This window comes from Electrona antarctica, assembly GCF_951216825.1.
Source record: "Electrona antarctica genome assembly, chromosome: 9".
NCBI classification, from domain to species: Eukaryota; Metazoa; Chordata; class Actinopteri; order Myctophiformes; family Myctophidae; genus Electrona; species Electrona antarctica.
Window position 1 is genome coordinate 53,024,391 of NC_136790.1, and position 23,048 is coordinate 53,047,438.

General features: G+C 43.7%; 3 protein-coding genes across 3 annotated transcripts in view; 2 read left to right on the forward strand and 1 right to left on the reverse strand.

Moving 5' to 3' along the window:
- Positions 1-488: 488 nt before the first annotated feature.
- LOC306930431 (EEF1A lysine methyltransferase 3-like) lies at positions 489-4,811 on the reverse strand. The gene is made up of 3 exons (XM_079511392.1): positions 4,547-4,811; positions 3,971-4,082; positions 489-2,239 (listed from the first exon to the last, which is right to left on the reverse strand). The coding sequence occupies exons 1-3, from the start codon at positions 4,706-4,708 to the stop codon at positions 1,833-1,835; spliced, it is 681 nt and encodes a 226-aa protein (XP_079367518.1). The 5' UTR covers positions 4,709-4,811; the 3' UTR covers positions 489-1,832.
- A 2,486-nt stretch (positions 4,812-7,297) lies between these two features.
- LOC306930335 (E3 ubiquitin-protein ligase TRIM35-like) overlaps positions 7,298-23,048 on the forward strand; it is a 289,920-nt gene continuing 274,169 nt past the window's right edge. Inside the window, exon 1 of the mRNA XM_079511257.1 lies at positions 7,298-7,308. The gene's annotated coding sequence lies outside the window, so the exon portion shown is untranslated. The remainder of the gene's footprint in view (positions 7,309-23,048) is intronic.
- The window catches only part of ankrd52b (ankyrin repeat domain 52b), a gene marked incomplete at its 3' end in the record, with an annotated part of 68,563 nt that continues 53,231 nt past the window's right edge, over positions 7,717-23,048 (forward strand). The window contains exons 1-6 of the mRNA XM_079510790.1: positions 7,717-7,850; positions 11,609-11,692; positions 14,534-14,612; positions 16,152-16,222; positions 19,883-20,083; positions 22,138-22,225. Coding sequence (XP_079366916.1) covers positions 7,824-7,850; positions 11,609-11,692; positions 14,534-14,612; positions 16,152-16,222; positions 19,883-20,083; positions 22,138-22,225 — 550 coding nt within the window. The 5' untranslated portion in view covers positions 7,717-7,823. The remainder of the gene's footprint in view (positions 7,851-11,608; positions 11,693-14,533; positions 14,613-16,151; positions 16,223-19,882; positions 20,084-22,137; positions 22,226-23,048) is intronic.

Here is a 23,048-nt window from a genome sequence, read left to right on the forward strand (position 1 = left end):
AACAACCTTGTTGTGAGATTGTAGATCTGCTATTTTTTGGCAACTTATGAAGGACATTAATTTACAAACTCATAAAATCATTAAAAAAAAATGGAAATGAAATATTAAGATACAAGGTTTCTGAAGGCACTGCTCAAAATATTTTATTTACAATTACAATTACAAAAAAAGAAAAACATATTCCCACAAGTGGAAGTGTAGTGACTCTGAGATTGCTGAGAATACTGAGAAAGGTCTACTATCTTTTGTTTTTAGGCTGTCCTTCGTATAGCCTAAATCAGCCTAAAACATCGTTTTCATGCCTGCAAGGACCCCCAAATTGACTCCCATTTGAAGAGAGATGCCAGGGACCCCCATAAGAGAAGATTTTTTACGGCTCTAGCAGTGATTCTCAACCATTTTAATTTTAAGAAGCCCCAGTTTGACATGCATTAGGCCAGGGGTAGGCAACCTTTATTATCAGAAGAGCCATTTTTGGCCCAAAAACGTATTACAATTCTATCTGGAGGCGCAAAATATGTTTGCTTTAATAAAGCTAACTTTAATTATTTGTGATTTTTCTGGTCTTTCAATATTACATTTTATTGTTTGCTAATTTCTCAAAGCATATCAAGTATACTGTACCAGTAAGCCAGCAGCATTGGTGGTGAAAACAAACAAAGATGTCTTATCATGAATACATTCTTCTATTCTTCTATTTTCCTTCATTAAATTTGATTCTTATTTTTATCTGGTGTATAGGCAACATTGTTTTGCAATATCAAAATGAAAGAATAACTTTATGCCCCCTACAAATTCAATAATACATTATGATTAAATGTAAAAAAAAAAAGAAAAGAAAAAGAAAACCTTCCTTTTCATAATTCTTTGCCGTAGCAACTGGGAGCCACGGGAGAGGACCACAGGTTGCCTACCCCTGCATTAGGCTATGGAACCCCATTTAGAGTCCATTTGGTTCCATTTGTACACTCTCAGAGTCACAGATCCAAGGGTCCATTTGGTTCCATTTGTACACTCTCAGAGTCACAGATCCAAGGGTCCATTTGGTTCCCAACTAATCCCTCATAGCTGGGGACCCCCGTCTGGAACTCCCTCAAGGACCCCTGGGGGTCCCCAGGCCCCACTTTGAGAACCACTTGGCCTAAATAAGGCACGAGGCAAATAATATAATCTGTGCTTATAAAATAGAAGTCTCAAAAGTTCCTGCTTATATTGTGACCTGAGATCAGATTCTAAAAATGTTTCTATGTCAGTCGTTCTTCGATCTTTCAAAAATAGCAGACCTACAAGCTCGTAGCGCGCCACTCGGTGGCGCGCTATGAGCTTGTAGATCTGCTATTTTTCAATAGCTAAAGCATAACATAATGCTAACACCAAAAGGGGTTCCCGCCCAGAATGGGTTAAAGGACCACTTCACCACTTTTCAACTTCTCTTCCTATTATTGGTCCTAACTAATGTTCATGATAAAATACCACCATTTTTTCCTACTCAGTCTGTGTCTCATAGGAAGGCTGTGGGCAGTTCAGAAACCCGTCCATCATCGATGGTGAATCCAAGCTAATAGAAACGGCAGGCTTTCTTTTCCTGAAAAGTTGCAATGCAAAAGTTGAAGCCATCGTTCTCACGATAATACAAATCTAAAACAAATCTTCTTTCAAAAAAAATCTGCCTAATGATGATGTCACTGGTGGACGGGTGTCCGAACTGCCCAAAGCCCTCCTATGAGAGACAGACTGAGTAGGAAAAAATGGTGGTGTTGTATCATGAACATTAGTGACGACCAATTATATGAAGAGATGTTGAAAAGTGGTGAAGTGGTCCTTTAAAACGGTCAGTGCTCTCTCCTGAGGGAGGCCTTGTAGATGTTAATGTTCTGTTTGGCGTCGCGGGCCACAAGCTCCACCAGAAACCTACGTGGCAAGCAGTCCTCGTAGAACCCGGGAGTGCCGTGTTCCCTCCGCATCTTGGACGAGAGGTACGCGACGGCGCCGCTCTTCTCGCACAGGTGAGCCAGCGTCTCCAGCAGGAGCGGGTACGTCTCCGAGAGGTACACGATGTCGGCGCCCAGCACCACGTCCCACCAGTCCGACGGGAAACGCCGCTGATCCTGACCCCAGGACAGAGGGAGGACGGCGGGCGGGTCGCCGGACGGCCAGCCGGAAGGCGGCGCGTTAGCGGAGACGTTGGACTGGAGTTGGTCGACGGCCAACGGAAGGTCCGTGAGGGTGACGTGTGCTCCTTGAAGCAAGGAAGACAGAAAGAGAATACTTAAAAAATATATCTATATATTTTCGAGAATAAATAAAGGTTTCAATCAATATCTAAAGAGATGTGAAAACAGTGTTGTTTTTGGCAGGACATTTCTATTTCAGTTTTAGTCATAGTCTCTTGAATAGTTTTCACTTAGTTTTAGTCACATTTTAGTCACCCGGAATGTTTTAGTCTAGTTTTAGTTGACTAAATATCAGAAGATTTTCGTCGTCTAAATCTACAGTTGATTTATAAATTAGTCGAACAAAATGTATTTTGGCGGGCCTTGATGCCGTCGTAATTTTTCACTTGCTGAAAATAGCCGATCTACAATCTCACAACGTGTCGCGAGCTTGTAGATCTGCTATTTCCAGAATGCAACTAATTGTAAAATAACTTATAGTGGATCTCTTGTCCACTAGTCCCTTCGTAACATTTTAGTCTAGTTTTTATTTGTTGACGAAATTGTCAGTATTTAGTTTTTGTCAGTGTCGAACATTTTAGTCGAACATTTTTCGTCTTAGTTTAAGTCGACAAAATCAACACTGTGTGAAAAGTTGGGTGTCTCTGAAAGTTCTGAAAATTAAGAGGTGGAAAACATTATACAAAGTTATTGATAGAGGTGCTCTGATCGATCGATCGGCCACCGATCGGGACGATTTTCACTCCGAAATGACTAGACGGTGATCGGCAGTTTACCCGTTCTGGAGAAACCAATCTTTTATACCATTTAAGTGGTATAAAAGTAAATCAGATATATAGTAGCCTATATCGTTTTGCATCTTTGTGACAGGCCTAAACATTCTCCCCTTCCTCGCCACACACAGGGACAGTTTTGACGTGGGTTTTGATGCAATTCTTTCCCCTTACGCACAAGATCACCCCATTCAACTGTTATCACCCGATAATCAAGAAAATGTTCGTAATCAGCAGCACCTTAGAAATACCCCCAGTATGTGATAATCAACAAATCCGGAAGAGAAACTATGGGAGCGTTTGCTTTTTGTGTCAATGATGTCAATGACGGAGGCGCGCCGTGTCTGGTGGCCTTGAGCCACGTGAGGCACCGCCGAGCGAGTCGCCATGCCGAGCGTTGCGACGGCCACCAGACCTGACTCAGCGCCGTCCGAGTTACGTCCAGATAGGCAGAGAATAGTATATATTAGTAGCCCCTAGTTTCCATGCGCCGACAATAGAGTTGGAAATGACATGCATGCGTGCAGTCCGGGGGAATACAGCCAAACACCACAATGTCTAGTATGCCAGTATGGCCATATTGGCTGTATTCCAACGTCCTGATAACGGTTGATTTCGTATATTTAATACAGTGATAACGGGTGAATCGCCTGACAAGATCAATATCGGCGGATTGTGAGAAAAACAATCAGTGATTGGGATCGGTCCCAAAAAAACAGATCGGAGCACCTGTAGTTATTGAGTCCTTGAAAACAATAGTATATGGATGTAACTTATCACGACAGCAAAAGTCAGACTTGATAACAATAATCTATGATAGTGTTGATCGAAGTGAAGTGAATTTAACAGATTGCTACAGATGAGAATGCCACAGACGAAAAACAGTCTAAGTCCACACTATTGATCCATAATGTATAAATGATAGATAAGGGTTCAGGACAACAAGGCCTTTTCGTGGAGGGGTCAGAATGAAATTTGGACTTCGACTGTTTTTCGTCTGTGGTACTCACCATCCATTCTTACCTAAGCGTGCAGCCAAAATGCCAACTATGCCAGTTCCAGCACCCAGTTCAATGATCCGCTTTCCTCTCAATTCAAATGACTGCTCCTCGAAATAGCGACATAGGTGTAAAGCCTGCAGACAGACAACACACACACACACACACACACACACACACACACACACACACACACACACACACACAATTTAGGCATTTAGCAGACGCTAAGAACAACACATGCATGGTAATCAAATACATATAAATAGTAATCAAGGATCATACATATTAAGCTATAAGAGCGTGTCTATTAGTCGAATATTTATATAATGAACCTATGAGTTAAAGTATACACTATAGAGTGCTGTGCTATGTCTAGCCTACATACAATGCTATCTATTCTACACTGCATCTGATCACATCCATATGGTTTCTCTCCGCACGCACGCGCGCGCGCACACACACACACACACACACACACACACACACAGTAATGAACATCAGTGAGTGTGAGTGTAATATTGAACAGTAAAGTGGTGTAATGTAATGTAATGCCAGTTGTAGAAGACAGACAGACTATAGTATAATAAAGTTATCTTACGGCGTCCCAAACCGGCGCAGCCACGCCGAGGTTGGCACCGAACACCTGGCTGATCTTTAGCTCCTGACCGATGAACTTGTACATGCTGTCTTCTGAGAAGGTGTCCGCGAACAGACCGTCCTCCGCGGGAAACACACACTCTTCATCTCCTGTCATTGTCATGACTAACTATCGGGAAACAACAATAAGCAGACAGACAGATAGACAGTTTTGCAGCGTGGCAAGTTGGCAACAACAAGAACAGAAGCATGCGTACAGTATACGCTTGTGTTGTGTTGTTGCTAGACTGTCTGGGGTGACTGTGGGATCAATTCACTGAGCATGCTGAGGATCCGGTCTGGGTGTACGGAGCGGAAACGGTGCGTATGTGTGTGGGGAAAATGACCGGAAACAGTAAGGTGGGTTGTAGACAGGAAACAAGTGAATAGAAACCAGGCAGGGTTGCCATGTCCGCTTATTATAAGCGATATTTGGCGTGTTTCCCCCCCCCCTGAAAAGTCGCTTGTTAGATGTAAATGTAGTCATAGTAGACAACAGTAGTAGTAGTTGAGGGTTGCGGGTTTTTGGGCTTGTTTCTTTTTTTTTTTTACGTTTTTTTTGTGGCTTTCGCCTTTATTTTATATTTTTTATGGAGGGACAGACAGCAGGCTGACAGGAAATGGGGAGAGAGATGGGGGGGTGACATGCAGTAAAGGCCGTCGGGATCGGGAGTCGAACCCGCGGGCCGCAGAACACTGCCAGACTGTATTACCAGCCAAGGTGCCTGGACCGCTGAGCCACGGCCCAGGCTGGACCGCTGAGCCACGGCCCAGCCAAGGTGCCTGGACCGCTGAGCCACGGCCCAGCCAAGGTGCCTGGACCGCTGAGCCACGGCCCAGCCAAGGTGCCTGGACCGCTGAGCCACGGCCCAGCCAAGGTGCCTGGACCGCTGAGCCACGGCCCAGCCAAGGTGCCTGGACCGCTGAGCCACGGCCCAGCCAAGGTGCCTGGACCGCTGAGCCACGGCCCAGCCAAGGTGCCTGGACCGCTGATCCGTGGCCCAGCCAAGGTGCCTGGACCGCTGAGCCGCGGCCCAGCCAAGGTGCCTGGACCGCTGAGCCACGGCCCACGCAGTGAACTATGGAATCTAGCATTTCCTGTCAGTGTGTTGGTTGGTTGGTCACCCCAGGCAAGCCCCCCAGGTCATCGTGACATCACGTGACATCAGCCCCCATGGCCCATATATGGTGCCCAGGTCATCGTAACATCACGTGACATCATCAGGGATGGAAATAGCCGAGTGGAATAGCAAGAGAGTGGCGACACGCTTTGATCTCGCTGCGAAGCGGGTGCCTATGGGCTATAGTTCCAAACATTGGAACTATCCCATTGAGATAGAATGAGCACTTCCGCATTCCATTGTTAGTTACAATGGGAGTCAACGCTAGTGTCGTCACTCACTTACTAGATTACTCTGGGATATAGTAAATGTGACCTGCTGTCACAGTTAAGCCCATATATGGAGATCCCTGATTGTCATCAATATTGGCCAGCAACCTCAAACCTCAAACCCTTCTTACTTACTCTTAAGGCCTATTCATCGTCTGGATTTTCGGTGGTGAGCTGACCACCAGAGCTTAAATAACGTTGAGCGGTGGTGAGTAAAAACAGAGAGAAGGGCTGGAGCGGTGGCGGTGGTTTGCTCTTCACCGCGGCTCGTGGCGTCATGTTGTAGTTCGGTGGTCACCTAACCACCGAAAATCCAGACTATGTATGAGCCTTTACTCATCCCATGGCCTAGGGGGCCGTAGGGGTGTCATGGTGGATGCTTGGGCAGTCAGGGATCTCCAGCGCTCTCGGTCTTCAGCTGTGCGTAGCAGGGTCTGTAAGGTAAGCTGCAGCCAGTCCATTCCTTGATGTTGTCCATCCAGGCCTTTCTTTGCCTGCCTCTTCTCCGCTTCCCGCTTCAAACCCTTAGATCTCCATATATGGATATATGTCAGAACCATAGTTCCCCATCCATCATTCCTCTTCCTCTTCCTGTCCATTCAAACTCTAGACGGGCCTGCCCCAAAGTTTGTATTAGTGCAGCCGTGCCCGGCAGCCGGCGAAAACTAGAGTTCTCAACAGGACGAAAATTAAGGCCCGGCCCCCTATCTGGGCCCTCATCAAACCCTGTACACTCAAGAGAATGTCCCCGGTACCACCCTTAGATCTCCATATACTGTATTGGAGCTGACCTGTTCTGACATTCCATATGTTGATCTGACCTCATACATCAAACTATGTACACTCAAGACATGCTCCTTATATGGGAAGTACAGAATTCATTCCATGTTGATCTGACCCCCTCCATGCCAAAGGGCCAGCGCTCGCCCAGCAGTCTGCCGTCAACGAGGCGGATGCGTGCATGTAGGGCGAGGCAGGCTCCAACAATATTTTATATATAATATATTTATTTTTCCACTTTTTCCCCTATATTTTTTGAAAATGGCGGTACCGGTAGCAGGCCTACGTTCTTTCAGGCTTAAAGGACCACTTCACCACTTTTCAACATCTCTTTATTGGTCCTCACTAATGTTCATGATAAAACACCACCATTTTTTCCTACTCAGTCTGTGTCTCATAGAAGGGCTTTGGGCAGTTCGGACACCCGTCCACCAGTGACATCATCATTAGGCATCATTTAAACAAGATTTGTTTTAAAATATATTTAGATTTTTATTATCGTGAGAACGATGGCTTCAACTTTTGCATTGCAACTTTTCAGGAACAGAAAGCCTGCCGTTTCTATTAGCTTGGATTCACCATCGATGATGTCACTGGTGGACGGGTTTCTGAACTGCCCACAGCCTTCCTATGAGACACAGACTGAGTAGGAACAAATGGTGGTATTTTATCATGAACATTAGTTAGAACCAATTATAGGAAGAGAAGTTGAAAAGTGCTAAAGTGGTCCTTCACAGACTACCTGGCTGCTTATTTATTTCACACAATCTGGCAACAACTGAAACAGCGGAAAGTGTGGCCGTGTCATCTATATATATCTATGGTGGCCGTGACGTCTCTGTCCCTTCCCTTCCTTCTGTCAGCCTCTTGTCTTTGCGCCTCCTTGGTTTTTCTCGCGATATTATCTAGTAAAGCTGGCTGTGTGGAGTGAAGACCATAGAGGCAGCTAGCATAAGCGAGCTGCTAAATCACTAGCTAATGTTTGTAAGAAATGTCTGCCAGCTAAAAGTCAGACATAAACCGTTCCTCCAGTCAGTCCTCATGAGAGAGCGTCCTGGTTGATAGTGAAATGGGGATCCTAGACATCACAGAGCAGGTGAGCCGTGCACACAGCTGTTATTCTACTGTTACTACACCGTTGGCTACTAATGTAGCAGCCTGGTAATGTAACTGTTACTGGTACAGTTACATGGTCTGTCTGTCTGGACATGTTACACCACACTTTGTTCCCTTATAGCCTTCAGTGGGGTTTGTTGAGTATCCCACCTGTGTGTGTGTGTGTGTGTGTGTGTGTGTGTGTGTGTAATAACTGTGTGGTTCACTGTTGACATGTTTTATATAATGATATATGTCAGGGTCAGTTTTCATAGAAATCCTCCTCATTTTGATGAAAAACATGATGTTATAGAGATGAGTAGATCTATGATTGAGTTATTGACACACAGCGATTGATTGATTGAATACTTTATTGGCAGAAATGTAATCAGTACAGTCAAACAGAAATGTAATCGGTACGGGGTACAGTCAAACAGAAATGTAATCAGTAGCCTACAGGGTACAGTCAAACAGAAATGTAATCAGTAGCCTACAGCGTACAGTCAAACAGAAATGTAATCAGTAGCCTACAGGGTACAGTCAAACAGAAATGTAATCGGTAGCCTACAGGGTACAGTCAAACAGAAATGTAATCAGTACAGGGTACAGTCAAACAGAAATGTAATCAGTACAGGGTACAGTCAAACAGAAATGTAATCAGTACAGGGTACAGTCAAACAGAAATGTAATCAGTACAGTACAGTCAAACAGAAATGTAATCGGTACAGTTGTCAGTACAGTCAAACAGAAATGTAATCGGTACAGTACAGTCAAACAGAAATGTAATCAGTACAGGGTACAGTCAAACAGAAATGTAATCAGTACAGTACAGTCAAACAGAAATGTAATTGGTACAGTACAGTCAAACAGAAATGTAATCGGTACAGGGTACAGTCAAACAGAAATGTAATCGGTACAGTAAAGTCAAACAGAAATGTAATCAGTACAGTCAAACATAAATGTAATCGGTACAGGGTACAGTCAAACAGAAATGTAATCAGTACAGTACAGTCAAACAGAAATGTAATCGGTACAGGGTACAGTCAAACAGAAATTTAATCAGTACAGTACAGTCAAACAGAAATGTAATCGGTACAGGGTACAGTCAAACAGAAACTGTTTACAGTCAAACAGAAATGTAATCAGTACAGGGTACAGTCAAACAGAAATGTAATCAGTACAGGGTACAGTCAAACAGAAATGTAATCAGTACAGGGTACAGTCAAACAGAAATGTAATCAGTTATCAGTACAGGGTACAGTCAAACAGAAATGTAATCGGTACAGGGTACAGTCAGACAGAAAAGTAATCGGTACAGGGTACAGTCAGACAGAAATGTAATCGGTACAGGGTACAGTCAGACAGAAAAGTAATCGGTACATGGTACAGTCAAACAGAAATGTAATCAGTACAGTACAGTCAAACAGAAATGTAATCAGTACAGTCAATCAGAAATGTAATCAGTACAGGGTACAGTCAAACAGAAATGTAATCAGTTCAGAGTACAGTCAAACAGAAATGTAATCAGTACAGTCAATCAGAAATGTAATCAGTACAGGGTACAGTCAAACAGAAAAGTAATCAGTACAGGGTACAGTCAAACAGAAAAGTAATCGGTACAATACAATAATGTATTTAGCGTTCAATTTAGCTTTGCACTCACGTCAGGGACATCTTGTGCCAGGGAGACATATATACCCATACCCTGGCTTCCGTAAAATGAAATCTTAACATACAGTAGACCATTAGCCCTCCCCTTACAACAGAGATGATAAATCATTGCTGTGATTGTAAATGTTTTGAAGAAATATAGAGAGTTTTCTTGAGAGCACAGAGCATGTCCCCAGATCGCACATACTAACTCCCAAATGTAGTTGTTCTAAAAATAAATAAATGGATGACTGGAGTCACTGGACATTTTTGTGTGACCTAAATTAGATTATTTTTTAATAATGGGTTGAATCTAGAGTTGCAATAGAGGGTATGCGCGTGACATCATCATCATACCAGGCAAAAAACTACTTTCTGGACTTGACAGACCATACATCCGAACAGAAAAGGCATATTTTATTGCATTAAATTAATTTAATCAACATTAAACTCACTTTGTCACTCACTTTGCCACTCGATCTGCCATTCACTTTTTGCATGCGCATACCCTCTATAGCCTACGATTTAGACTCTCATAGATGTATTTTATCGATTCTGACATTAATGTCAGAGAATCGATAAAATACGAGTCTAAATCTTAGGCTAGAGTTCCAACACGGTAACCCAACATTGAATGCCCATTCATCCAAACAGAAAAGTCCTGTCTGATTTGTATTAAACGACGTTAAACTCACCAACAGTTCAGCTGTAGGGAAAGCTTGAGTTATCCTCTTTCTATCTGCAAAGTGTTTCGTCAGTGAAAAAAGGTAGTCGACGCACATTTTTCGTCTTGGTTTTAGTCGACGAAAACAACACTGCAAACTGCAACAATGCAACAAAGTAGCAGATCCACAAGCTCGAAGCAAAGCCACGCATTTTGAGCTAGTCGATCTGCTACATTTGTTTTTGAATGTGAATTCAGTTTTGGACATAATGAGATTCCCACCCGACAGAGACCAGTTTTTAGAATTGGCCTTTATAGGTTAACTTCTTTGATTTACTATTTTTAACCGTCTTATAAAAGCCTGTGGGTGTGTGAATATACTGCTGGTGTACCAGTCACAGAGTAGGCCTATAATAGACCTGCCTGGTAGACCACAAGAAAAGCCTACTGTACCGTATATATCTCCCCTGACCTGAAGTAGGACTTCCCTCTTGTCCTGTATAGTCGTGAATGTTTGGTTTCCCATGATGACTCGGGGAGACCCCGGTGGGTTTTGTATCTAGGGTTACACAGTGCTGCCGTGAACCCGGGTCGGGTGTCCTGGCCTGGGCCGGTGCGTGGGGTGTGGTGTGGTGGAGTTGGCGGGTCAGAGAGGGGTGAATAAAAGCACTGTAGCGTTGGCCTGAAGCCCAGGAGATTAACTAACTAACATCTCTCTGGCCAAGGGAGGGATTCCCTCTTGACCTACTGTAGCAGGGGACCTGCAGTGCAGGGTTCGACTTTTCTTGTGCTGGCATAAGCAATATTCATTTACAGCAGCAATTTGCAACACCAGCCATTCATTGACAGCCCATGTAATGTACTGTACGTCCAAACAGAAAAGTCCTATCTGATTGTATTACACGACGCTAAACTTTGCAGATGTACGAAAAGTGTTTGTTTCATAAAGAATCCACCGTAGAAATGTTAGGACTCATTATGAGCTACTTTCTGTCAAGAAATTCCGCGCAGGTGATTATGTTTCCTAGTTTGGAAGCACTCGTTGAAATCACCCTACCACCTGGATGTTGCGTTGTTGAAAACCCTTCCAAACTACAACACAAAGGAATTTATTGACAGAAAGTAGCTCATAACATGTCTACGGTGGATTTTTTTGAGCGGTGGCACACCGTCTCCAATGCACAGCAATGTGTCTCTGTCTGTCTGTCTGTCCGTATGAGTAGGACCTTTGACCCCTGTCTGAGTAGGACCTATTGATTGACCCGGCAGCTGCTTAAGTCAGCAACTGTGCTAAAACTAAATTAAAACTATTCAAGAGACTATGACTAAAATCTAAATTTGCTGCCAAAAACAACACTGAGGCTATGTTATCGTTAAACGCTGTCCATACTTATGTGTGTGTGTGTGTCTCTCTTATGCATATTAATGACATACCTCTCTTTCAGTCTCCATTGGTCCAGGCAATATTCAGCCGAAATGCTGAGGATGTCAAGTTTCTGCTGCAGCACAATGAAGATGTCAATACACTGGTAATGATGTTCTGTACAAACTGAAAAATACTATTTTATCACCTTTCAAGCTGTATGTAACATAGTGGTTCCCAAAGTGGGGTCCAGGGGTTGAAAATCACTGCTAGAGCCATAAAAATCTTCTCTTATGGGGGTCCCTGGCATATCTTTTCAAATGGGGGTCCGCAGGCTAATACATGTCAATTTGGGGGTCCTTGACATGAAACAGTTTGGGAACCACTCGTGTAACACACATGTTGTCACTCATTGCAATCAATTTGCGTGTTCTATTTTAGCCTGTTCTATGCTTTTTCTCTAAGTGTCACCACATTGCCATGACAATTAGTACTATCCCTGAGATTTTGCATTATGACTAAAAACATCGTTGTAATCAAAATAGGTTAATAATTCATTATGTCTGGCAAGAGTTCCCGTAGCATTTCATTTCATTATTAAATCCTTCTGTATTGCATGCGTGATTGTGAAAAGCTCATTGCTCCAATGCTCCCACGTAAATGTCCCAACATGGCCAGTTACTAACCCCAAAGAAAATAGTGGGGGTGTGGGGAGAAATAGTGCTAAAAAAAAAATCGCAAAACTAATTATTCTTATTTTGTAGTTTTAACCCAGTCTGGGCGGGAACCCCTTTTGGTGTTTTAACTATAAGCATTATGTTATACTTTAGCTATTGAAAAATAGCAGATCTACAAGCTCATAGCGCGCCACCGAGTGGCGCGCTATGAGCTTGTAGGTCTGCTATTTTTGAAAAATCGTAAAAATGCGGCACAAATCTTTCAATATATATTCTTTCAGAGCGAACGTTTTTTTTATTTCGACGTCATTAAAAAGGGTATCTTTGAAAAACAAAGAAAAGGTCCCGCACGGCGCACAGTCATACACTTGCCAAAATGTTGCTCTTTTTCAAAGAGCAACATTTTTCAAAGAGCAACATTCTGGCAAGTGTACAGTTGGTACTGTATCGATATTGTCCTTTTCTTTTTGCTGAGGTTTGCGTGATCTGCGCAAAAGGACAGTTAACCCATTTTGGGCGGGAACCCCTTTTGGTGTTTTAAACATTATGTTATAATTTAGCTATTGAAAAATAGCAGATCTACAAGCTCATAGCGCGCCACCGAGTGGCGCGCTACGAGCTTGTAGGTCTGCTATTTTTGAAAAATCGTGAAAATATTTATTTCAGAAAACAGAGGATTTAGAAGGATTTTTTAAAATGTTGAGGTCAGGCCTAAATGGGTCAAATGATAAGGGACAATATCGGTGGCACCCAACTGTATGACTGTGCGCCGTGCGGGACCTTTTCTTTGTTTTTCAAAGATACCCTTTTTGATATATGCTCTATTGCCCTACGCACCTGTCACTAGACTTACAATTTACAATTTACAATTTAGGCATTTAGCAGACGCTCTTAATCCAGAGCGACTTACATTAGGCAAGAACAAAAGTATGGGAATACATCACATATATAAAATGCATTTATCAAGAAACATGCGTAAGCTAAGAACGTAACTAGAACATATCTATATAATGACACTATACATATTAAATATACATATTACATATATACTATACTATGCTATACATATGTACTATGATGTGCTGTGACTACATACAATGCAATGTATTTCTTCTGAGGTGCGCATCGGCCTTTTGCTAAAAAAGTCGTTTTAACCCATTTTGACCTGAGATCAGATTCTAAAAATGTCATCCTGACAAGTTTTCTGAAAAAGCTATGTTTTGCTATGTCAGTCGTTCTTCGATTTTTTCAAAAATAGCAGACCTACAAGCTCGTAGCGCGCCACCGAGTGGCGCGCTACGAGCTTGTAGGTCTGCTATTTTTCAATAGCTAAAGCATAACATAATGCTAACACCAAAAGGGGTTCCATGGGGCTTCCAGGGGTATAACCATGTTGTAATGACTGTATTCCTCCGTTTTGAATCTTTGATTTGGTACCACTAGACTAGAAGAACCAGGGCTAAATGTGGCCTCTGTGTTCTTTTTTTATTTTTTATTTTTATATATTTTTATTTGGTTTTTAACATTTTAAAGAACAAAACATTTCCCCACACCTTCCCCCCCCCCCCCCCCCCCAGCATAAATACAAATACATCATTGTCCTCTTTCTCTGTCACGTCTTTGTACACTTCATAGTCATACTCTGTTTCCTCACATGATAGGTATTGGATAATAACAACAATAATTACTGCAACAACAACAAATAACGAGTACATATATACATATACACACCAGCAAAAAGGAGATTAAGAATAAAGAGAAAGACTTCGATAGACTTCAGTGAGGAGCTCGACACCCTCTGCCAAGAGGATCCTATTTTATTATTTTCTTAGTGAGTTTATCAGTTCATCAATCTACAAGTTCATCATAGTCAGTTTGTTATGGTAGTCTCCCCTCAATATTTCTTATATTAATAATAATGTTCCCCCGGTGTTCTAACACAGGGGTTCTCAACGTTTTTGGCCGGGGACCCCCGGAAATGCTTTGGCAATGTCTCGGGACCCCCGCCCCGCCCCCTCCCGACCCCCAATATAAATTGACTGCTACAATAACCTTAACCCATTTTGGGCGGGAACCCCTTTTGGTGTTTTAAGCATTATGTTATAATTTAGCTATTGAAAAATAGCAGATCTACAAGCTCATAGTGCGCCACCGAGTGGCGCGCTACGAGCTTGTAGGTCTGCTATTTTTGAAAAATCGTGAAAAAAAAAAAAAAAAACTTTAAAAAAATAATACTTTGGGGACCCCCCAAAATAATTTGGCGACCCCCCGAGGGGTCGCGACCCACGGGTTGAGAACCCCTGTTCTAATGAATCTGTCCTCACATGCAGGACCCAGAATGCCGGACCCCCCTGCACGCTGCTGCTTGTCTGGGTAATGTCCAGATCATGGACCTCCTCATCACTTCTGGTAAATAAAACCTATTGGAAACTCCCCTTTTGTTGCATTTAGCTAAACCTATTTCTACTAGGCATGTAACGATATATTGTATATCGATATATATATATATATATATTAATCCCGACGATATGAATCGATTCATTTAAATAAAAAAATCACACCCGTGTGAACTGAGTGGTGTAAGGTCTTATATAGCCTGATCAGCTGTGTAGTAGAGCACTGTAGAGGGGAGCTGTGTGTGACTGTGCCCAGGTGATGATGGTCGTTGATGCTCATCAAGGAAGGCAATTATGTTTCTGCACTGTCAAATGTAATGCTACTTCTTTAATTCTTTTGCAATGTAGTTAAATAAAAAATCTCAGGGGGGAAGATAAATTATATAAAATAAAAAATAAACGGTTTTTTTGAGTGGTGTAAACCACTCCTACAACTGGCTTTTTTGTGCAGAAAAAATGAGCATGGTTGCTATGTTCACCCTGTTGTAATGACGTAATGAAATCACACCCGGGTGAACATAGCAACCATGCTAATTTTTTTTTTTTAATATTGTGAAAAATCGTATCGTGAACCTCATATCGTGATAGGAATCGTATCGTGAGTTGAGTGAATCGTTACATGCCTACTGCTCTTTGGTGATGCAGGTAGAACCATATATAGACAAAAAAGGTATCTTTCCTTCCAAGTTGTACTGCTCAATTCCCAAAGGCGTAAATTGCAGAATCCAGGGCACTCCGTCTTTGGTGAAAAAAAGATTCATATAATTTATTGATGAGCAAGGCAAATAAATAACAGGCCCTATGCGTTTTGACCAAAAGGTCAGGGTCTACCATCTTGGCTAATTAGTCCCTTAAATACAGCCAGATGGTGGGTGTGATCCAATCATGTCATTACATCATTATTATTTCATTGGCATATCAATTATTTAATTTTCTACAGTAGCTAGTTACGCAGTTATTTTAATATAATATTTATCCCGCGATTTTGTAACCCATTTTTCACCCCTGTGTCAATTATCTAATGTGATCCTGGGCTCTACACACCCTCCGCCAGCCTAGTCCCCATATATGGGGGACATGGGGAGAGCAACGGACTTGAACTCATGCTTCCTTCATGCATGAGTGTCCAAGTTGCTCCTTTAGTTTTCACCTGACAGGGGGGAGTTTCCCTGGTTGGACGTAGCGCGTGGAAGGAACACGTTATTCCAACCAGTTCCTTTCCCCTCCATCAGGCTGGCCAGGGGGAGGCAGTTTAGAGACCAGGATTACTGCATGTTTTTTGTGAGGGTACCTACCCTAGGGGACACGGGGAGAACATGTGAGGGTACCTACCCTAGGGGACACGACGGGGAGAACATGTGAGGGTACCTACCCTAGGGGACACGGGGAGAACATGCAAACTCCACACAGAAAGGCCCTTTCGCCAACCCTGCTTAGTTACGCAGTTTTGTAATGGTGAAGATAATGGCCTCATTGTTGCTGTCTCTCTCTCTCTCTCTCTCTCTCTCTCTCTCTCTCTCTCTCTCTCTCTCTCTCTCTCTCTCTCTCTCAGGTGCAAGTGTCAATGCTAAGGACCAATGCCAGCTGACTCCCCTGCATCGAGCAGCTGCCTCCCGAAACGAGGTAATTAATAATTAACTAACCCATTGAAATCTGTGCCATTTTAGATGCTAATGCTAATCAAAAAATCACACCCGTGTGAACTGAGTGGTGTAAGGTTTTATATAGCATGATCAGCTGTGGTCTGACGTAATGTCTAACGTAATGAAATAAGGTAAGGTATTATGTAGCCTGATCAGCTCTGATCTGACGTAATGAAATCACACCTGGATGTGATTTCACAACTGGCTGTTTTTGTGCAGAGAAAATGACCACGGTTGCTACGGTCATCCAGTTCACCCGGGTGTGATTTAATTACGTCAGAAATTATTTTGAACATAGCAACCATGGTCATTTTTTTATGCACACAAAAGCCAGTTGTAGGAGTGGTTTACACCACTCAAAAATAGCAGATACAAGGTGCTATTTTTGAACATTTCCTAAAACACAGCGCACAGATCCGTGAACCAATCGAGCGCCGAAGTCCTGACGTCACTCGCTCATCCCCTGGTTCTGCCCCGGTTCTAAAGTCCTGACGTCACTCGCTCATCCCCTGGTTCTGCCCGGTTCTAAAGTCCTGACGTCACTCGCTCATCCCCTGGTTCTGCCCGGTTCTAAAGTCCTGACGTCACTCGCTCAGCCCCTGGTTCTGCCCGGTTCTAAAGTCCTGACGTCACTCGCTCATCCCCTGGTTCTGCCCGGTTCTAAAGTCCTGACGTCACTCGCTCATCCCCTGGTTCTGCCCGGTTCTAAAGTCCTGACGTCACTCGCTCATCCCCTGGTTCTGCCCGGTTCACGGGAGTCATTTCTCTGTGGAGAACAACATGGGGTCCATCTTAAAATCGTCTCAAATAAGCATTGTGGTCCAAAAATAAACAAGCTGTCTCTCTCTGCGTTATTGTCAGGGAGGTGTCTCTGTATCGTTTTACGACAGTCACTCACTCATACAGTTGGGTGCCACCGATATTGTCCCTTATCATTTGACCCATTTAGGCCTGACCTCAACATTTAAAAAAATCCTTCTAAATCCTCCAGTTTTCTGAAATAAATATTTTCACGATTTTTCAAAAATAGCAGACCTACAAGCTCGTAGCGCGCCACTCGGTGGCGCGCTATGAGCTTGTAGATCTGCTATTTTTCAATAGCTAAATTATAACAATGTTTAAAACACCAAAAGGGGTTCCCGCCCAAAATGGGTTAACTGTCCTTTTGCGCAGATCACGCAAACCTCAGCAAAAAGAAAAGGACAATATCGATGGCCTCCAACTGTATCTGTTTCTAGCGAAAATGTAACTCAGTAGCGGTAACAATAGTCAGTTGATTCTTCATATCCATATGAGTGAAACGGCCGGGGTACACATGTATATTTTTCAAACACAGTACAGGCGATCTAAAATCCCCCTATGGGGATTACAATGCAAATCAAAAGTACACGAAATGAAATGAAATTAAATCTATATTTACCCAGGGTATCTGGGCTAAGCTCAAGAACTTGTTTCCAGCCAGGCCCTGCTCATAGAACACATTTCATCGTAGTGGTTCAATGCCTTGTTCAAGGGCACTTCAGCGGTGGTAATTTTAACGTGTCGGACGGCTGATTCGAACTGGGAACCTTCCGGTATCAAGACCGCGCCGCTATCCGTTCGGCCACCGCTGCCACGAACCCGTGGATTTGCGCCCTCTACCGAGACTTCGGTGCTCTATACAATCCACTGGCTGTTTTAGCTGGAAAATTTGAATCTTCTCCACTTAGTCCAGAAACTGGCGGGGGGCAGGCTATAGAAAGACTGGCCTTCAAATACTCTAACAGGTAGCCTGCAGGAGGAGGCATTCCATTTCAGGTTTATGATGGGGTTTGGGAGCGGATGATAACTGACTGTAATGTTTGTCTGGTTTGTAGTCATCAGGCCAGAAACCCCCAAACCCGGAACCAGAATTAACCCATTTAGGCCTGACCTCAAAAATAGCAGACCTACAAGTTCATAGCTTGTAGATCTGCTATTTTTCAATAGCTAAATTATAACAATGTTTAAAACACCAAAAGGGGTTCCCGCCCAAAATGGGTTAATGTACCCAAAGTAATTCCCTGCATCATAATTTTAGGGCCTACCCATTACCCAATAAAAGCCTTGATGTGCATGCATGGCGTATGAATCCGACACGTTTCTTCAAGTATTTCTTGGAATAGTTTGTTTGGTATATCCGTATTTTATTCCAAAACTAAACTAAAAACAAGCAGGGGGACCAAAACAAAGCGATGCTGATTTTTTTTTAATTTTTTTTACATCATCCTGTCTAAACCATGCGTAGAGGACCGGAACACACAGGCTAGTGTAGTAACACAGACCAGGACCGGAACACACAGGCTAGTGTAGTAACACAGACCAGGACCGGAACACACAGGCAGTCTAGTAACACAGACCAGGACCGGAACACACAGGCAGTCTAGTAACACAGACCAGGACCGGAACACACAGGCTAGTCTAGTAACACAGACCAGGACCGGAACACACAGGCAGTCTAGTAACACAGACCAGGACCGGAACACACAGGCTAGTCTAGTAACACAGACCAGGACCGGAACACACAGGCAGTCTAGTAACACAGACCAGGACCGGAACACACAGGCAGTCTAGTAACACAGACCAGGACCGGAACACACAGGCTAGTGTAGTAACACAGACCAGGACCGGAACACACAGGCAGTCTAGTAACACAGACCAGGACCGGAACACACAGGCAGTCTAGTAACACAGACCAGGACCGGAACACACAGGCAGTCTAGTAACACAGACCAGGACCGGAACACACAGGCTAGTGTAGTAACACAGACCAGGACCGGAACACACAGGCAGTCTAGTAACACAGACCAGGACCGGAACACACAGGCTAGTCTAGTAACACAGACCAGGACCGGAACACACAGGCTAGTGTAGTAACACAGACCAGGACCGGAACACACAGGCAGTCTAGTAACACAGACCAGGACCGGAACACACAGGCTAGTCTAGTAACACAGACCAGGACCGGAACACACAGGCAGTCTAGTAACACAGACCAGGACCGGAACACACAGGCTAGTGTAGTAACACAGACCAGGACCGGAACACACAGGCAGTCTAGTAACACAGACCAGGACCGGAACACACAGGCAGTCTAGTAACACAGACCAGGACCGGAACACACAGGCAGTCTAGTAACACAGACCAGGACCGGAACACACATGCAGTCTAGTCACACAGACCAGGCTTTCCTTCGAGGTGGAAAGTCAGGTGACGCGAAGGTTCGACAACAGGTACTGACTGCAGTAGTAGCAGTAGGACTAGACGTGTGTTGAAAGCATAAGGTTGTCATATATATATATATATATATATATAGAAGGCTGTGGGGCTGCTAGTGAGGCAGGGAGCGGCGGTCATATATATATATATATATTTCTATGTCTTTACCTCTTACAGAAGGCTGTGGGGCTGCTGGTGAGGCAGGGAGCAGCGGTCATATATATATATATATATATATATATTTCTATGTCTTTACCTCTTACAGAAGGCTGTGGGGCTGCTGGTGAGGCAGGGAGCGGCGGTCATATATATATATATATTTCTATGTCTTTCAGAAGGCTGTGGGGCTGCTGGTGAGGCAGGGAGCAGCGGTCATATATATATATATTTCTGTGTCTTTCAGAAGGCTGTGGGGCTGCTGGTGAGGCAGGGAGCGGAGGTGAACACGAGGGACAAATTCTGGAACACTCCATTACACGCGGCAGCTTCCAACTGGGCCACGTCCTGCGCCGAGGCCCTCATACCCCACCTGAGCAGCGTCAACGCCGCTGATAGGTCGGGTCGGACGGCCCTGCATCACGCCGCGCTCAGCGGCCATGCCGAGGTACCAAAACACTGGGCCGGGACCCATTTGTGGGTCGCCGACATACACATTTTCATGGGTCCTTTTTTATTTATTTTTGTTTCCTATTCAAAACATTTTCAAAAAACCTTCCCCAAAAGCCTACATTTCTTTTTATCCCACGATTTTGCAGCCCATTTCTTTCACCCAGTGGCAATGATCTAATGCAGGGGTGCCCACACTTTTTTGACTCGAGAACTACTTTTAAACTGACCAGCTCAACAAGATCTACCCACCCACAAACATATTATCCCATTGCTGTTTAATAGTTTTAAACGGTTACCTGAGGCGTTAGATATAAGATGACACTTAAAATGGGAAATAGAAGGGCAAAATGGAATTGGCATACAGTTGGAGGCCATCGATATTGTCCTTTTCTTTTTGCTGAGGTTTGCGTGATCTGGTGTTTTAAACATTATGTTATAATTTAGCTATTGAAAAATAGCAGATCTACAAGCTCATAGCGCGCCACTGAGTGGCGCGCTACGAGCTTGTAGGTCTGCTATTTTTGAAAAATCGTGAAAATATTTATTTCAGAAAACTGGAGGATTTAGAAGGATTTTTAAAAATGTTGAGGTCAGGCCTAAATGGGTCAAAAATGATAAGGGACAATATCGGTGGCACCCAACTGTAGGTTTTTTAACTTTGTAATGTTTGTCTGCAACACTCTTGAAAACAATGTATTGCTTTGTGGGTTTGAGCTGACAGGTCCTTTTTATTTCATGTATCAATCAAAGTCATCTTAATTGGCAGATGCCAAAAAAAGTTTTGTATTATATTTTAGGAGCATGTCATGTGGTCTACTTGCACTAGATCGTGATCTACCTTTTGGGCACCCCTGATCTAATGTAATCCTGGGCGCTACACTTCCTCTGCCAACCTGGGGGGGGGCAGCGGACTGACCTCATGCTTCCTTCAATGCATGAGGAGTAGGGCTTTAAAGGACCACTTCACCACTTTTCAACATCTCTTCATATAATTGGTCCTCACTAATGTTCATGATAAAACACCATCATTTTTTCCTACTCAGTCTGTGTCTCATAGGAGGGCTTTGGGCAGTTCGGACACCCGTCCACCAGTGACATCATCATTAGGCAGATTTTTTTTTAAACAAGATTTGTTTTAAAATATATTTAGATTTGTATTATCGTGAGAACGATGGCTTCAACTTTTGCATTGCAACTTTTCAGGAAAAAAAAGCCTGCCGTTTCTATTAGCTTGGATTCACCATCGATGATGTCACTGGTGGACGGGTTTCTGAACTGCCCACAGCCTTCCTATGAGACAAAGAATGAGTAGAAAAAAATGGTGGTATTTTATCATGAACATTAGTTAGGACCAATTATAGGAAGAGAAGTTGAAAAGTGGTGAAGTGGTCCTTTAAGCAACTAGTCGACTATTCAACTAGTCGACTATTCAACTAGTCGACTAGTAAATCCACTAGTCGACCTTGTTGGTGCTAGTTGACTAGTTGATAAGAATTATTTTTTGTAGGCCTCAAGATCAGGTAGATTATAGTTATTGTCACCAATGTACACAGTTTTTAAATGTACAAATATTTATTTCCATAATAGGTAGTTAAACAACTAGTCGACTAGTAAACTAGGCAACTAGTGAAAATGACTAAAAGTGAATGCCCTAATGAGGAGTCCAAGCTGCTTCTTTTCACCTGACAGAGGGAGTTTTATCCCGGACGTAGCGCGTGGAAGGAACACGTTATTCCAACCGGTTCCATCAGGCAAACCCTGCGGACCCCCCCATGTGCTTAACCCATTCTGTACGGGAACCCATTTTGGTGTTTTAAACATTATGTTATAATTTAGCTATTGAAAAATAGCAGATCTACGAACTTGTAGATCTGCTATTTTTGAAAAATCGTTAAAATGTGCCTCAAATCTTTCCGAAAATTGTCATGATTTAGAAAACTTTTTTTTTTTTAAATTTCCACGTCAGGCCTGCATGTGTTTAATGTTAAAGCCAGTGCCCAGGTCACATGCATTTATGTCATTATTTTTTACCCTGCTGTTCGTCTACAGATGGTGAAGTTGCTTCTGAACAAAGGGGCCAACCTGAACGCCTGCGATAAGAAGGAGAGACAGCCAATCCACTGGGCCGCGTACCTCGGTAGGCCATACTTCACCACCAATCATGTACATCGTTATAGAGACAGCCAATCCACTGGGCCGCGTACCTCGGTAGGCCATACTTCACCACCAATCATGTACATCGTTATAGAGACAGCCAATCCACTGGGCCGCGTACCTCGGTAGGCCATACTTCACCACCAATCATGTACATCGTTATAGAGACAGCCAATCCACTGGGCCGCGTACCTCGGTAGGCCATACTTCACCACCAATCATGTACATCGTTATAGAGACAGCCAATCCACTGGGCCGCGTACCTCGGTAGGCCACACTTCACCACCAATCATGTACATCGTTATAGAGACAGCCAATCCACTGGGCCGCGTACCTCGGTAGGCCATACTTCACCACCAATCATGTACATCGTTATAGAGACAGCCAATCCACTGGGCCGCGTACCTCGGTAGGCCATACTTCACCACCAATCATGTACATCGTTATAGAGACAGCCAATCCACTGGGCCGCGTACCTCGGTAGGCCATACTTCACCACCAATCATGTACATCGTTATAGAGACAGCCAATCCACTGGGCCGCGTACCTCGGTAGGCCATACTTCACCACCAATCATGTACATCGTTATAGAGACAGCCAATCCACTGGGCCGCGTACCTCGGTAGGCCACACTTCACCACCAATCATGTACATCGTTATAGAGACAGCCAATCCACTGGGCCGCGTACCTCGGTAGGCCACACTTCACCACCAATCATGTACATCGTTATAGAGACAGCCAATCCACTGGGCCGCGTACCTCGGTAGGCCATACTTCACCACCAATCATGTACATCGTTATAGAG

Bases quoted from the DNA above. Each gene is read 5' to 3' on its own strand.
- LOC306930431 (XM_079511392.1), bottom strand. From the start codon at position 4,708: ATGACAATGACAGGAGATGAAGAGTGTGTGTTTCCCGCGGAGGACGGT. The intron at 4,083-4,546 runs GTAAGATAACTT...GTCTGTCTGCAG, and splicing joins CTGCGCCGGTTTGGGACGCC to GCTTTACACCTATGTCGCTA. The intron at 2,240-3,970 runs GTAAGAATGGAT...CCTTGCTTCAAG, and splicing joins CATTTTGGCTGCACGCTTAG to GAGCACACGTCACCCTCACG.